Below are 16,005 nucleotides of genomic sequence, written 5' to 3'. Positions count from 1 at the left end.
CTATTTTTGTTTCTGCCGCGCCCAGCACCGCCATTTTATGCAGCTGTGTTAACCGATGTTGGCCATCACTGATTTTTTGATGGGGGCTGCCATTTTTTTGTTTCTGCCGCGCCCAGCACCGCCATTTTATCTAGCTGTGTTAACTGTTGTTGGTCATCAATGATTTTTTTTGGGGGGGCAAGCCATTTTTGTTTCTGCCGCGCCCACCATTGCCATTTTTTTCCAGCTGTGTTAACAGTTGTCGGCCACCTCTGGATTTTTTTGGGGCAGCTATTTTTGTTTCTGCCGCGCCCAGCACCGCCATTTTATGCAGCTGTGTTAACAGTTGTCGGCCATCTCTGGATTTTGGCCACCTCTGGCCACCTCCGCCATTTTATGATCCTAGTTGTGTTTTCAGTTATAGGCTATGTACACATTATATTTTATCATACCTTACAATAAAGCAAATGTTACTTGTATTGGGCTGTTCTAACATAATCCTTTTTTTAGCACAGATGGCCGATAAGCAAGATTTCCTGCGTGACTTCATTGAGATGTACCGCTCGATCCCTTGCTTATGGAAAGTAAAGTCGGCTGATTACAGCAACAGGCTGAAAAAGAAGGAGGCTTACCAAAAACTGGTGGAGCTGTCAAAAAAACATAACCCCAATGAGTCTGTGGATGAGTCATCGGTCAAAAGAAGAATTCAGGCCCTCCGCACAGTATACCGGAAAGAACTTAACAAAGTCGAGAATTCAACCAAGTCTGGAGCAGGGTCAGAAGATGTATATGTCCCCAAACTTTGGTACTTTGAACTTCTTGCTTTCACAAGGGACCAAGAAGTACCGAGACAAATGGCATCTACTGTATGTTGGCACCTGACCCTGTGATCCTGCCGGACTCTCCTGTCGGTGATGTAAGTACCTATCTTGTAGTACACATAGGAATGTACATGCCCATTTGGAATAGAAAATAAAAATAAATAAGGAAAAATTTACACAATAGCACAAGTTAGCCCATAACGTACTGATAATTAATCAAGTTAAACGTTTGTGGCCTATCTATTTAACATACAGTTGACAGACAGTTAACAACCATTGATACTTTTCCCGTTATCACATTTGTTGCTGTATTTGGCTGTTATAGTGTGAAGCTTAATTTCTTTTGCTTTGTGATGTTACATGTATTTTCTGTTCACACAGGACACAGAAGAGGCAGTCATCTCACCTCCCTTAATCACGCCCGAACAAGACAGCATCGCAACGGTGCAAGAGGAGGAAACAGTTGAGCCACCATCCCCATCTGTTCCGAGGCGACTCACATTTTCAGGTCGAAAAAGGAAGGCCCCCACCTCGGCTACCCCTGAATTTATTCAACTGGCCAAAAAAGTACTAACAACACCTCAGAACCTTACCGGCTTTGCGTACTATGCTAATGAGAAGCTTCCTACACTCGATCCAATACAGCGTGTTCATGCAGAAAGGGTCATGTTCGAAGTTTTGAGTCAAGTAGCAACCGGGAAACTCACTGACACGTCTGGTGTCATGGACAGGCATCACTACCCCCAATACTCTTGGCCGCACATTCCTGAGCCTCTTGAGCCTACAATGAGGGGGTTAGACCATCTGCAGAACCCAAGCCTTGTTCCCCCACCTTTTTATTATACTCCGCCAAGGCAACGTGGTAATGAAAACGACACATATTACCAACAATTGTAGTTCTGCACATATTTCTTAAAACATTTTTTTGTATATATATATATATATATATATATATATATATATATATTTTTTACAAATTGTTTATGTATTTTTAATAAAAATGTTATATTTCAAATGAATAGAGGTCTTGTTTTCTTGTTTTGTTTGGTATTTGAACATTATTGGAGACTACAATATAAAGCTGGCCGTAGACACGAACACGGACGTCAGCCGAAGTAACCAATCTTTTTCCAAAAAAATGACACAGCCGCGTATATGAACTTAAAATATATAAATATATATTTGTGACATATATATATTATATATCAAACTTTTTTGTGTAAACATCATACAAACTTTCTGTACCGATAGTAAAACATAAATATAACAAAAAAAATGAAAAAAGATTAGGGAATGCCACCCTGTTGCAGGCCCGCCAAGAACCTCTCCAGCATCTGTCCGTGCACGTCCATAACTGCCAGAGTGACAGCCATAGCAGCCCTCATCCGCCGGTGAGATGCCAGCAGGGCCTGTGCAGTGGGGATCTCTGTTGAAGAAATGATAAACGTAAACCTATCAATTATTGACACACTACAAACAAAAGGACCATGGTTCTTGTTTTTATACTTACGGTATTGTGGTGGCTGAGTTCCGTCAGGTGAGGGGCTAATAGGCCACCCCGAACCAGTGGCACCAACGGCTATGGGAGCAAGAAGAAAATATTTAACGACAACCCTCCATCCTTTCCAAAGCCAAACGTAAAAGTACCCTTTTTTTTTATTTTATTAATAAAAACCGTGCTTTACGGTAATTCAATTACCAGATGGAGAGGCTGCACCAATATCACGGAGTGATGCTGGAGATGGGCTGGCAGTGGGCGAAGGGGTAGGTGGTGAGTCGTGGTGATCCCCTGGAGATGGTGGGGCTGTTGGTGGTGCTGACCGCGATAGCGGGCTGGATGGTGAGGGTGATCCTAGAGATAGGAAAAACAGTCCATTGATATCTGAATGTAAAATGCAGTCTTTCATTTAAAAAAAAAAAAGCAGGGCCGAACATTTGTGTTGTTAGCGAGTTGTTAAATCGTCAACGGTATTCGCATACCGCTAACAACTATTGAATAATAACAAGTATTCTTCTCAATTTTAATTTTTATGTTGTACTATTTTACAGTTCCGCTTTTACCTACAGCAATAAACCTTTTTTTTTTTTTTTTTTTTTTAATATTTTAATCCTGGAATAACATTTCAATTTTAATGTAACTTTTACTTTCAAAAAGTTTTGGTTTAAAATAGGTCCAATTTTTTACAAAATCGGTAGAAGTGCATCTTCATTTAAAAAAAAAAAAATATTCACACTTCTTGTTAGTTTCACTTTCATTATAACACATTACAATACCCCTGCATTTTTGCAAACAGCAAATGCCATCATGCTGTGTGTTTACAAGCTGACACTTGTCAAAAGCTGAACGTGCTACGTCAGATATGAGGCGGTAAAGTACACGTCCATAGACAACATACAACTTAGAAAAAAAAAATAATTCACATCCTGTCAAAAACACTCTCCCCTTTGGTTTTCTGACCGGATGGTGGCTATGCGCTCACTTGAGCGGTAACGCAGATCCGCCAATTTCTTTCTGTTCTCCGTCGTGGTCCACTTTATTCCAAAGTTGCGCATTAGCCCTTTTTTGATTTTTTTTAAAACGCGCTTCTTGTGCAGCATGGGACGGTCATGTGTTGCGCAGTCATAGTCCCGTGCGTCAAGTTCTCTGATCAGAAATCGGACCTCTGGCTCCCCCCAAGGAACTGAACGCTGGGACGCCATATTGTTCAGTAATGTGTTAAGGCCACATTAACGCTGCCCACCAGAGCGTCATGGCGCTCGGGGACGCTGATGTGTCATAGTTATACCGCGGCCTCTTTGGTGACGCAACAAAACTTGCATATGTCTTGGCATTACATGTTTTCTATAGCAACACGTTCTACTTATAAATTGGATTTATCCACAATACACCCCTGTCCCCATCACACCAATGACTTTGCCTTCTCCCCATTACTCCCCCCTCCCCATCACACCCCTCATTTTCCCTTATCCACATTTCTCCCCTCTCCCCATCACACCAATGACTGCCTTCTCCCCATTACTCCCCCCTCCCCATCACACCCCTCATTTTCCCTTATCCACATTTCTCCCCTCTCCCCATCACACCAATGACTTTGCCTTCTCCCCATTACTCCCCTCCCCCCATCACACCCATCATTAGCCCTCTCACCATGCCCTTATCCCATATTGCTAAATTTATTGAAATAACACGAAGGCATTTTGAAATGTAAATTTTTTTATTAACAAAATGTATAAAAAAAGGATAAACTTAAAATTTTTTCAATGCAAACTATATCTGATGCTGCCAAGTCACTGCACCAGGCCCGTTGAAGTATTGGCAGTTCTTGTCTCGGCTGGCCTTCGCATCGTCCTTGGTCCTGCCTTGATTGACTGGTTGAAGTCCTGCAATAGCGGGATCATTTTCACGCCATTCTCCGAGCACCAAGTCACCATTCCATGAAGCCTGGCGGACTGTAAGCTAGAGCATCGCGTTGCCAAAGAAAATTGTGCAGCACGCAACAGGCCTACACCACAGAGTCTATAGATTCCAGCTTCATGTTGATTGGAGTGTGGAAAACCCGGAAGCGGTTGGCCATTATGCTCGACAACGCGTCGTGCCCTTGACAGTCTGTAGTTAAAAATACGCCTTTCCTCTGTCAAAGTCTTTTGTGGGTATGGTTTCACAAGATGCGCATGAAGGGGGAAGGCTTCATCGCCCACAAAAACAAAGTTAATTTTGGCGGTGGTGTCCATGTTGGTAGGCAAGTGCTGTTCATTGTTATTCAAGCGTTCCCCAAAAATAGTGTGCTCCAAAACGCCTCCATCCGAAACCCTTCCGTTCATGCCAATGTCTACGTTTATAAATTCATAATTGGCATTAACAAGGGCCATGAGGATCACGCTGAAGTAGCCCTTGTAGGTATAGAAATAACTTCCGCTGTTGGCCGGTTGCGTGATGCGCACATGTTTGCCATCCAAGGCACCACCACAGTTTGGGAATTGCCAAATACGTTCAAAATCGGAGGCAATTTTTTGCCACTCCGCCTCCGATTTTGGAAAAGGCATGTAGCACCGTAAACTCTGGACGATGGCGTTGCATGTTTCTGGAATTAATACACTGAGGAGTGATCGAGAAACAGCAGCAGAAAATTGCAAGTCTTTCATTGAACGTCCGGTTGCCAGAAAACGCAGCGTGACTGCCCCTCTGCTGAAACAGCTGCACCCATCCGTGTATCCTGGCGTTCAATGTGTGGCCTCACACATTCCAGTAGGAGTTTGAATGAATCCTCCGACATCCGTAGATAATTTCGGAAATCCTGCGGATTCTTCTCCTGCAACTCCCTCACTAGATGCATGTGGGTGAATTTGGACCTCTGCTCCAGTCATTCTCTGGTCCACATGCGACGCTTTTGTTTGGAGCGCCTCTGTTCCACCCGCGCCTCTTCTTGTCGATCTCCCTCCATCAGTAAAGCCGATGCCACAATCACACGCTCCGCGGTGGTCATGTTCATTATGTGTAAATAAGAGAAAAGTTAATTAATAAAGTTAATAAAAAAAAAAAAAAAGTTTTTTGTTTACATCACATTAGTTAACATTGAAAAAAGAGCCATCGTACAAAAGCCTAAAGTGGCGGGGGGTGGGTGCGGCTGTCAAAAGATTGCTAGGTTATCCATTGTTATGGAGGATCAAATATAACAAAAAAATAACTAAAAAAGCAACAAAGATCTTAAAATTGCAGTGGTGGTTTTTATGCAGACGAAAAAAAAAAAAAATCCCGCAACACGTCTATATATTTATTGGAGATAAGCAGCCAAAAATACAAGCTGTGTTGCAAAAATAACTTAAAAGCGCATCACAAAACAACAGAAACAATATGTACCTTGAAAGGGAAATCCAACAATCCAGAAGGTATAAATGCCAAAGATGAAGCGCTGTAGCGACTCTGACAGGATCGCAAAACCCCCACACACGATAGTATCCTCGCAACAATGCACAAAGGAATATCCACAAAGCGCTCAGGAACAATGGATGGGGGGCGCAGTTTTACGTTCTCATTTATTGGTGATGTTGTGGCCGCCAATCGGAGCTGAGGGGCGTTACTAATGAAATCCTAGTCCCGCCTGTGCCACTGACATATGAGTCGTCATCGAGGTCGCTCGTCGTTCATAAAGGGTGTCACACTCAGCGATTCCGGCTCACCAGCGGGACGCCAACGATCAAAATACGGTCCAGGACGTTCGTGCACAATCAGCGACATCGCAGCAGGGGCCACATCGCCGCTACATGTCACACACAGCGACATCGTTGACGATGTCGCTGCTGCGTCATAATATCGGTGTCGCTTAAGCTATCTCGCTAGCGATCTCGCTTAGTGTGACATGGCCTTTAGAAGAAGGGGAGACAAATGCAAACTAAAGCTTCTGGTGAGTGCCACTGATCTCAAAAGGCTACAGTCTGATATAAGCACAACTCCACTCTTCCCCATATCTGCTCTAACAGAAGCAATAATTCAGCATGTTGTATTTCATCCTGCCTAATTCTATGTCCTCAAGATAAGCAACACCTGTTTATCCACATTCACTCATTTTAATAAAAAATGCATGGTTACCTGATCCAAACCTGCATGCTTATATTTACCAAGTAATGTGGTAGTACGTTGTGAATATAGACTTTTCAGCATATAGTAATGCATAAAAGCAGAAAATTATTAATTAAGAATGAAATTAAAATTAGGAAAGATCATAATTTCTCATTCTGAAGTCCGTAAATCACGTGCACATTCTATCTGTGATTATCATGGGTAGAACACGAGTGTCCATTACAATCTATGGAACTGTTCACAACTCTGTGTTTTTTGCTGTCCACGTGTCTTAAAAAAAAAAAAAAAAAAATCATCCAATATCTGTTTTTGATTCAAGTCACAGATTAAAATTGTCTGTGAGTCCATGAAAATCTCGAATAGGTCAGGGATGGCATCAGGGTACAACTCGTGTACTGTCGGTGATACACATTGTAATGGTCTAAAAACTAGTATGCAGGTAGTTGCTAACAGAGGCAACTGCCTGCCTGTTATCCTCGGCGTTGGCTCAGAGAGGTCACTGACCGCTCCTGCCAGCGATTCAGCTGCTCCACGTCATCAGAGCAGCTGGTCTTCTCCCGGGCTACTCAGTTGGTGGGGCGTGACTGCTTGCTCCCCACGGTTAAGGCCCCGTCACACTAAACGATGTCCCAGTGATCCCACCAACGATCCGACATGATGGGATCGCTGGGACATCGTTCGGCTGATCGCTGGTGAGCTGTCATATAGACAGCCCCAGCGATCAGGACCAGCGATCCTGGATGCTGGTTTCTAATGTAAACGTCGGGTATCTAGGATTCGCACGACTCCTGGCTACCCGACGTTTTCCTTGGAAACCAGCGTGTACGCCGGTTTCCAAGGTAAACAGCGGGTATCCAGGAGCTGCAGCTCCTGGATACCCGACGTTTACATTAGCAACCAGCGTCGCTGATCGCTGGTCTCTTGCTGCCACACACAGCGGTGCGCGCTGGGCAGCAGGAGACCAGCGATCGAAAAACGGCCCAGGCCGCTCAAGCACGATCAGCGATAACCGGCAGGGGGGCCGGTCGCTGATTCCCGTCACACACGGCGATCTCGCTGGCGAAATCGCTGATGTGTCACAAAATCAGCGATCTCGCTTGCGAGATCGCTTAGTGTGATGGGGCCTTAAGGCAGTAGAGAGCCAGCTGTCAATCAGCATGACGTCGATATGCCACAGCAATAGAGCGGAAAAGAAGCTATCGCTCTGTGGATGTGACATCGGCAGAAGCCACTGAATTGCCGGCAGGAGAGGTCAGAAATCAGTACTGGGCACAACAACTATCTGCCTGTTAATTCTTAGGCCCGTAGTGAAAAAATTAAATAGTCCTGGAAAACCCCTTTAAAGGCCAAATAAAGGTATATTTCTGTAGGTCAGCTTCTACGTCTGTAATTCATGGACCCTTCTCTTCTGCGCAAACTGCTTAGAGAGGAGCAAATTGTGACATGTGACTACAGCACCCACCTATCTACGGGTGACACTTTTTAATGACTGCATTAACATGAAGCTTTAGCTTGTGCAGAGGAAATGTATGAAATTATTGCTGGTCCCGGAAGCATCAACCCTTCCATCTCTTCTACCTGCCTCAGACCTGCTCGCCTTGTGCTCCTGCATTGTAGGTGGTGCTGGCAATGAATAGGTTATCGGAGCCCAGCAAAGAGACATCGTGATAGGCAAAGACTGTTACCATAACAACAGCACCTTGGCTTAATCTCTTTGGAGAAATGAATTGCTGCTGGTGGTTTAGAGCAGAGCTGCTCCTCCAGGCACAGAAAACCTCGAGTACCACTTGTGTTTATGCAAAGGCTGCTGCATTTCTAAATGTAACGCTTCATTTCAAGCCCTTATTTAACAGTTTCACAGATCATTTCTCAAAGACTCTTTGTTTTTATTCTCTGTACTTGTTTAAATTGGTTTAATTATGAGCATAAAATAAAATATGTAATAGTGAGATAGATGATAGATAGACGAATAGATGGATAATAGATAGATAGATATGAGATAGATTGATATGCGATAGATAGATAAATAGATAGATATTAGATATATAATAGAGAGCTATGAGAGAGATAGAGCAATAGATAGAGATATATGACATAGATGATAGCTAGATAGATAGATACGAGATAGATAATAGAGATATGAGATAAATATTAAATAGATCAATAGATGATAGATATGATACAGATAGCTAATAAATAAAAATATGAGATAGATATTAGCTAGATAGATACTGTAAATAGATAAATATTAGATAGATATGAGATAGATAGATGATAGATGGATATGAGATATATAAATAATAGATATGAGGTAGATAGATAGATGTATAGTAGATAGATGATAGATATTAGATATGAGATAGATAGGTGATAGGTAAATAGATATGAGATAGATAGATATTAGATAGATGGATAGATGTATAATAGATAAATGATACATATATATTAGATACATAGATGATAAATTAATAGATAGATATGGGATAGATAGATGTTAGATAGATAGATAGATAGATATTAGATAGATAGATGTTACATAGATATGAGAGATAGATAGATAGATAGATATTAGATAGATAGATATTAGATAGATAGATATTAGATAGATAGATGTTAGATAGATATGAGAGATAGATAGATAGATGATAGATAAGAATTATCTAAATTGATTTTAAAAGTTATATTTTGATTTACCTTTAACTGCTACCAGATAGATAGTCGGGATCATCAGTGTTGCTACACACGATATTGCTTTAGTTTTTGGGGGGAAGGGGTTGCGGGCTGAAGGGGGCATAATGGCAGAGGAGTTGTCAAACCATTTGCACCAATTTTCTAGCATACAAAAGTTTCTAATTTTTGATCCGTTTGCACAGACATTTGCAACTTTTCCAGCTTTACTCCAACAAAAATTCCAGAAATTGTTGAAAATTCTAGTGTAAGTTTCAACAGAACTCTACACCATCTCTTTAGTTTGTGACACTCAGACAATCCAAGATGCTCCACACTTTTTAAGCAGCGCACTCTTCTTAATAATTTTGGTGCGTCTTGATCCAGCAGGCTTTTGTTTAAGACTGGCGTGTCAAACGCTCGTAAATTCCATCTACTGAAAGACATTCTTTTTCACAGCAAGCTAGTCCTATCCATTGCTTGTTTGACATTTATGTGACCATTTCCATTTCCTCTTTTTTTCAATGTCAAAACAAGCTTTGATACATATACAGCAAGTTGTGAAAATCATTTTATCTTCCTGTGCAGACCACAGCTGCTGTGGGACATGGACGTGATGTCAGTGCTGTGGATCTATGCAGTCTTTGATCTGCGGGAAGCAAGAAGCCTCACCTTCTCTAGGTCCCTTAGCGCTTGGGTGTAACAGGCCCTGACAAGAGACAGTGTCAGCTGTGCTGATTGTACATGCCGGTGTGGATCAGCTGCACCGCCTGTGATGGCTCTCTGGTCTAAGTCAGGATAAGGCTTTGATTTTAGGAGTGTCTTGAAAACACTTCAAACATTAAAGAGGTGTAACAAAGACAAATGTCATGGACATGTTTTATTTGTACTACTATACTGTTTGCGTTGGTAAAAGATACACACCTCAGGGTCCTCTGTAAATGGACAATCAACAATTTCTGCCATGGGATCAAAACCAGTGTTGGACTCTTTTAGTTAAATTCTAGGTACTTTTTGCTTTGGAAAGTGTGAATTAGACACCATGACTTGACATTCTTACATTCTCAGGATGAATACAAAATAAATAAATTGTCTTGGGTTAAAACACATCATTACTCTGTGGGAATGTTGAAACCTAAGGAAACAAATTACTTTGACGTTATGATTTTAAAAATGAAAATATCTAATTTCACATGTACTCATTTACATTTTCTCCTCTCTTCTTAGCTTCAAGAAGCTGTGCAGAAGAAGTTAGAAGGTGCTCGTTCACCACTTAACGGAGAGCAGCAGAATGGCATCTGTGACGGGAGGTTTTCACCCTCTGCTAAACGACGAAGGAAAGAGATGCCAGGCATGGACACTCTTAATAATCTGTCAAATATACCACTGCCTTCTGTGTCACCTCTTCACCAGCTCGATATAAAGCCACATCTACCTGTGACAAATAATGTAATACATTCGGGAGGATTAGAAGAGATAAATAAGAATGGTGGCCAGCCGGATGTAAAGCTAGCAGTAAATGGTTCTAATGCGAATGAACTAGAGGACAGTTTTAACATCCTAAATAAGGAAATGAAGCAAGAGCCACTAGATGATGCTTCAGTCATCGACCCGTCTGATACTTCTCTTTCCAACCAAAATAAACTCTTCTCTGACATAAATTTGAATGATCAAGAATGGCAGGAGTTGATTGATGAGCTTGCAAATACTGTACCCGAGGATGACATACAGGACTTATTCAACGAGGACTTTGAGGATAAGAAGGAGCTTGATTTTTCAAGACCAACAGCCCAAACACCCCTTCCTCAAGAAAGTGCCAGTGTAAAGAGTGATCCATCCCACTCCCCATTCCCTCATGTCTCTATGGGCTCTCCTCAAGTTCGTCCATCCTCATCTGGTCCTTCTTTTTCTAACGTATCATCTGTTTCCAGTATACCATCAAATTCCAGTGCTCCATCTACATTAATGCTTGCAGGATCACCAGCAAGTTGTATTGTCCAATCTCCACAAACTCCTAATCCACCGCACACGCCTGGTCAAACCTCAACAAGATCTGGCAATGGATATGTCATGACGCCAACATCTAGTTCTGGAAATGGGTCGGTTAACCTCCCAAGTGCTGACTTGTCTCCTGCTGAGCAGCTCAAACAAATGGCAGCTCAACAGCAGCAACGAGTGAAAATCATACAACAAAAGCAGCAACACCAACAACAGCAGCAGCCACATGCAAGCCAGCCTTCCAGTTGGTCGCCTGTGGGTCCACCATCTAGCCCGTATGGCGGAACCTTTGGTACTGAAAAGCCAAATAGTCCAATGATGTATCCCCAAGCTTTCAACAACCAAAATTCTATTGTACCTCCAATGGCAAATAATCCCCCGAAAACCACAATGAACAACTACCTCCCTCAAAGCCACATGAACATGATAAACCAGCAGACAAGCAATTTAAATTCCAACTCTATCAGCAAAACGCCCAACATGCTCAACTATGGTAATACTAAACCACTGTCACACTTTAGCGCGGATATGAGTCAGAGAATGACTCCTCCAATAGCCAACCAAAACAAAAATGCCATGCTACCATACATGCAACAGCAGCAGCAACCACCAATGCCGCCCCAGATGAGCCATTTGAGTGAGGAGCAAAAGCGACTACTTATAATGAAGCAGAAAGGACTTCTAAATCAACAAATGGCCTATGGATCTCTACCGGGTCACAGCCAGGTAGGAGCACAAATACTAACAAGCATGATGCAAATGCTGATCTCGTATCATCCTTGCCCTCACTGTGTTTATAATGTTTTAAAACTATGGAAATTGCGTTTAGATTGAATGTGTTATAGCACTCGACATGTCCAACTCGTGTGTGGCTGTAGCCAAATGGTAGATCATTTTTCCAATCTAGACTAAGCCCCTGCGTATGGGCAGATTATTCGATCCCATTTTCTAATACAAGGTTGGAGGCTTGTGTGCAGAATCAATCATAATCAGGACAATACAGCCAAGGGGTTTGCCTGTAGAAATAAGTCTGTGAATTTGTCCCAGAAGATACCAGATCAAGTCTTTTGAGAGTGTATGTAGTGTTTTGACTGCAGGAAACACATAAATATATGGAAGGGAATTGCAGCGGTATGTTCTTGACAGGAAGCCTGCGCCTCCCGAGGTGTGGTCCTATGAATAGTATATACTGATTTTGTAGCTCATGCACATCTGGAGAGACATTGGCATCATGCACTGTAATATAAAATCCTGATCAGGTCTGGCCCATCTGCACCTAGTCATCTAATACTAAACACTGACAGCTCCTCCTGTACGCAGGGGTCCTTGGTAGGAAATCCTATTTCTTTCCTGCTATGTAGCGGAGTCTTGAAGATAATGAGAGAGGATAGAGATAGGGAACGTGATATTGTTTTTTATCAGATAGACAGTGATTGCGAGTAACCCTAGGTCACAAATGAGGTTGCCAGCAATTTATCTTCTTTAAAACTCTCGCTGTGTGCTCCGATTCTTAGACCTGAGGGGAAAGAAAACTGTAGGAAAGAAACATACTGTATTTGTCCTGCTGCTCTGTATTTACTGACCTCAAAATAATTAGTGGCCTCTAATACTTATACACATGTCCAACCTGTCTTCGAGCATGTATTATTTTTTTCTACCACAATCCAAAGTGAACTTCATGACCACAACAAACATCCCTACCTTGCTCAGCTCACATGTGCCAGGTACAAAGACTTTCTTATAGTATATTGATAGTAAGAAGCAGTGACTGAGCCCCCCTGTACCTCTGCACCCTTGTATGTAGTAAGGGGGTGCAGTACCTCTGATGTACGCACAGCCATGCGTGCTCCAGACATCTCTTACCTAAAGTTGCCCAGAAAAAAAGCTATCTGGCAGACTGCTATCTCTCTTGACTCCTCCATCCACAGGAACTCTCAGCTCGGCCGTTCGCCCTTGTGTTCTCTATGAGAGTGCTGTTGTCATACTCTGCCAGTGGCTTGTCTCAGCAAAATGGTCGGCCACTAGAAATCCAACAAGCTGGGTCCTTCTCTTCCTCAAACTATTGGTCAGGGAATAGTTGGGAGGACCTATACTCATTGGACTATTGGCCGATCACGTTGGTATTGGTAGGGTCAGATGACTTGAGTCTATTAAGTATAGCAGTCTTTTGTCTTTTGTTTGCCCTGTTAGCTCTTGATGGTCATAATTCTCTGTCAACCAGCCGAGCGCAGAGCCTACAAGTCTGTGGCTATATGACAATCAGTCATGGCTTCTCCTACTCTTCTCCAATGATGTGAAGGCAAAAGTTCTCCTTTCATTCCTTACTATGATGGTGGAGACAGAGGTGGGTCCTTACTACGTATAAATGGCCATAAGTGAATCCATGCTGGTAGCTACAGACCTCAGGGTTGTGTGTGGATTATAGTCTCTATTTGTTAGGAAAAATACTTGTCTAAAGGTACTGTCACACTTAGCGATGTACCAGCGATCCCGACCAGCGATATGATGCGGTCAGGATCGCTGGTACATCGCTAAGTGGTCGCTAGTGAGCTGCCACACAGGCAGATCTCACTAGCGACATCACTGGGGACGGGGGTCGCTACTTACCTGTCACACCAGGCGATCCTGCGTCCTCCCGCCCGGCTCCACGCGTCGCTCGTCCTCACAGCAGGAAGCGCCGCAGGAAGCTGACGACGAGAAACAGTCCTGAACGTTCTCGCGCGATCAGCGATAACCAGCGGGGGAGCCGGTCGCTGGTAAGTATCAGACACAGAGATATCGCTAGCAATATCGCTATAACATCACTAGTTATAGCGATATTGCTAGCGATATCTCTTAGTGTGACATGCCCTTTACAGTTCTAGGGTTGGCTGTTTTTCAAAGTGCATCCAGAAGGTCTAGCAAGGCATCATTAATGTAAATTGTTACTTGTAGCCGCTGAAAAATAAAATCATCTTAGCTGAAGGCTGACATCAACAACCTGTGGGTTCAAATTGACGTTGTAATAAGTGTTCACACTAAAGACAAAAAAAATGTATTTTCAGCTCACCTCTCTCTCTAGTCACTAGAGTTCCACATGCCCTGGGTGTATTGATGGTGTGGGATTGTTGGTCACAGGTGCAGATACTGCATGATGAGGGGGAATCCAGGTCTCTGTCCTGTTATTTCTTAAAGGGGTTTTCCACTAGATGGTGTAAAAAAAAAAGCAACTGTACTCACCTCCCTAAGGAGTGTCGCTCTTCCTCTCTTCCAGTGGTGTCTCCCAAAAGACTGCCTACATCTGTTTCCAGCAGAGGGCGTCACATGATGGCTGCAGCCTTTAAATTGGAATGTGTAATCAAAAAATGACCTGTTGGTTAAATCAAGTTTTTGTGTTATGTGTGTTTTTATTTTCTTTAACTTTGCCAATATTTTTTTCATTTATCATGATTTTTATTGGAAAACAAAATTAGTAACTTTTATATTGACCATCGGGCTTTAATTTTGAAATATGTACTGTATTTCTGAATTAGTCATGTTAAGGGGAGGTAAAGGCCAGTGGTGGGTTGATGATCTACTTTTAGTTTTTCTTAGCTCTTCCATAGTATTTCTGTATACAACCAGTTGACCATTTGCCCAACAATGATGAACTGATCATTGTCTTCAAAATCAGATTGATGCAGTGGCGTATCGCCAATGGCGGCAGATCACGTGACTGGTATGGGGCCCGTGGCCTGGGAGTGCCCGATGTCAGTGCCTACACCTGGCCTCCCTCTGCCTGTGTGCTCCTGCATCGTGTCTCCCTTCCATACATCAGCACCTGCATTGGGCTCCCCTCCGCTCGTCAACACCCGCTCCTGGCTCCAGTGCTACCACCAGGAATTTCAGGGCCCCATACAGGCAAAATTTTCGGGCCCCATTGAGACTCCGCCCAAGCTCCGCCTCCACACCTCGAACCTTCCACAGTCCCACCGCCCACTTTTGGAAAAACTCCACTTCTGCACTATGTCCTTGCCAATCACACATTAACAGTTCCCATCGAACACCATATCATATACATAGCCAGCGGCTTTTGTTTTGGCCAAAAGATTTTTTAAGCTGCCACCATGACAAGGTAAACTCTTCTGGCCAGGCCCTACTCTACTCTAACCTATTAAATATTTCTTGAAATATCCAATACTCATTCCCTGTGTTTGCGTGGGTTTCCTCCGGGTACTCCGGTTTCCTCCCACATTCCAAAGACATACTGATAGGGAATTTAGATTGTGAGCCCAATCGGGGACGGTGTCAATGATGTCTGTAAAGCGCTGTGGAATTGATGGTGCTATATAAATGAGTAAAAATAAATATATTTTTCTTTAAGGGAATGTATCACATACATTTTTTAACACCATGGCCGAACCACATGGTAAAGGTAATATAGTGATCACCAGTGACATTATACACAGGAGCTCTGTGTATAGTGTCAGTGTACAGGTAATACAGTGATCACCAGTAACATTATACACAGGAGTGTTGTGAGTTCATTCTCTGGTTCACCAGTAGTGAGTTCTCCTTCCAGACTCCCTCTGGTGGTAACAGGAGGTAGTGAGGCTGATTTGATCGGTGGAGATCTGCCACCTGAGAATGAGGATGACGATTGGACCTCATGAATCTGAGATTGGATTTAAGACAGCCGACGCCCTATTCAGTTGCTGGTGATTCCTTCTGGCTTGTCAGCTCTTGGTTTTCAGCTCTGTTCCAGTCATCTAAAGCTAAGTTTTTCTGCTAATGTTCACACTTGATTTTGTTGGTCTATTCAGATTTTGTGTGTTCAGCCAGCCCCGGCTGGGGGCTGTGCTGAATTTCCACTCTTATTTATCAGTATTTTGCCAATTTGCTTTTTGTCCCTTACTAATTTGGTCTCTTTTTGCTCTGTCTCAGAATATTTCAGAGCGCTGATATAGTGGGAGAAGTCTAATGACTTCAGGGTTAATTTTGCTA

At 42.9% G+C, this 16,005-nt stretch overlaps 1 protein-coding gene across 2 annotated transcripts in view; it reads left to right on the top strand.

The window, feature by feature from the left end:
* The window catches only part of MAML3 (mastermind like transcriptional coactivator 3), a 388,165-nt gene that overhangs the window by 204,111 nt on the left and 168,049 nt on the right, over window positions 1-16,005 (top strand). For both annotated transcript variants that reach the window (XM_073572130.1, XM_073572129.1), the window contains exon 2: window positions 10,273-11,769. In XM_073572130.1, coding sequence (XP_073428231.1) covers window positions 10,273-11,769 — 1,497 coding nt within the window. The remainder of the gene's footprint in view (window positions 1-10,272; window positions 11,770-16,005) is intronic.

Source organism: Dendrobates tinctorius, unplaced genomic scaffold (assembly GCF_039654945.1).
Source record: "Dendrobates tinctorius isolate UK_male_01 unplaced genomic scaffold, ASM3965494v1 ptg000030l, whole genome shotgun sequence".
Taxonomy (NCBI): Eukaryota; Metazoa; Chordata; class Amphibia; order Anura; family Dendrobatidae; genus Dendrobates; species Dendrobates tinctorius.
Note: the sequence above shows the minus strand (reverse complement) of the source record. Positions and strands in the feature narration are given on the sequence as shown.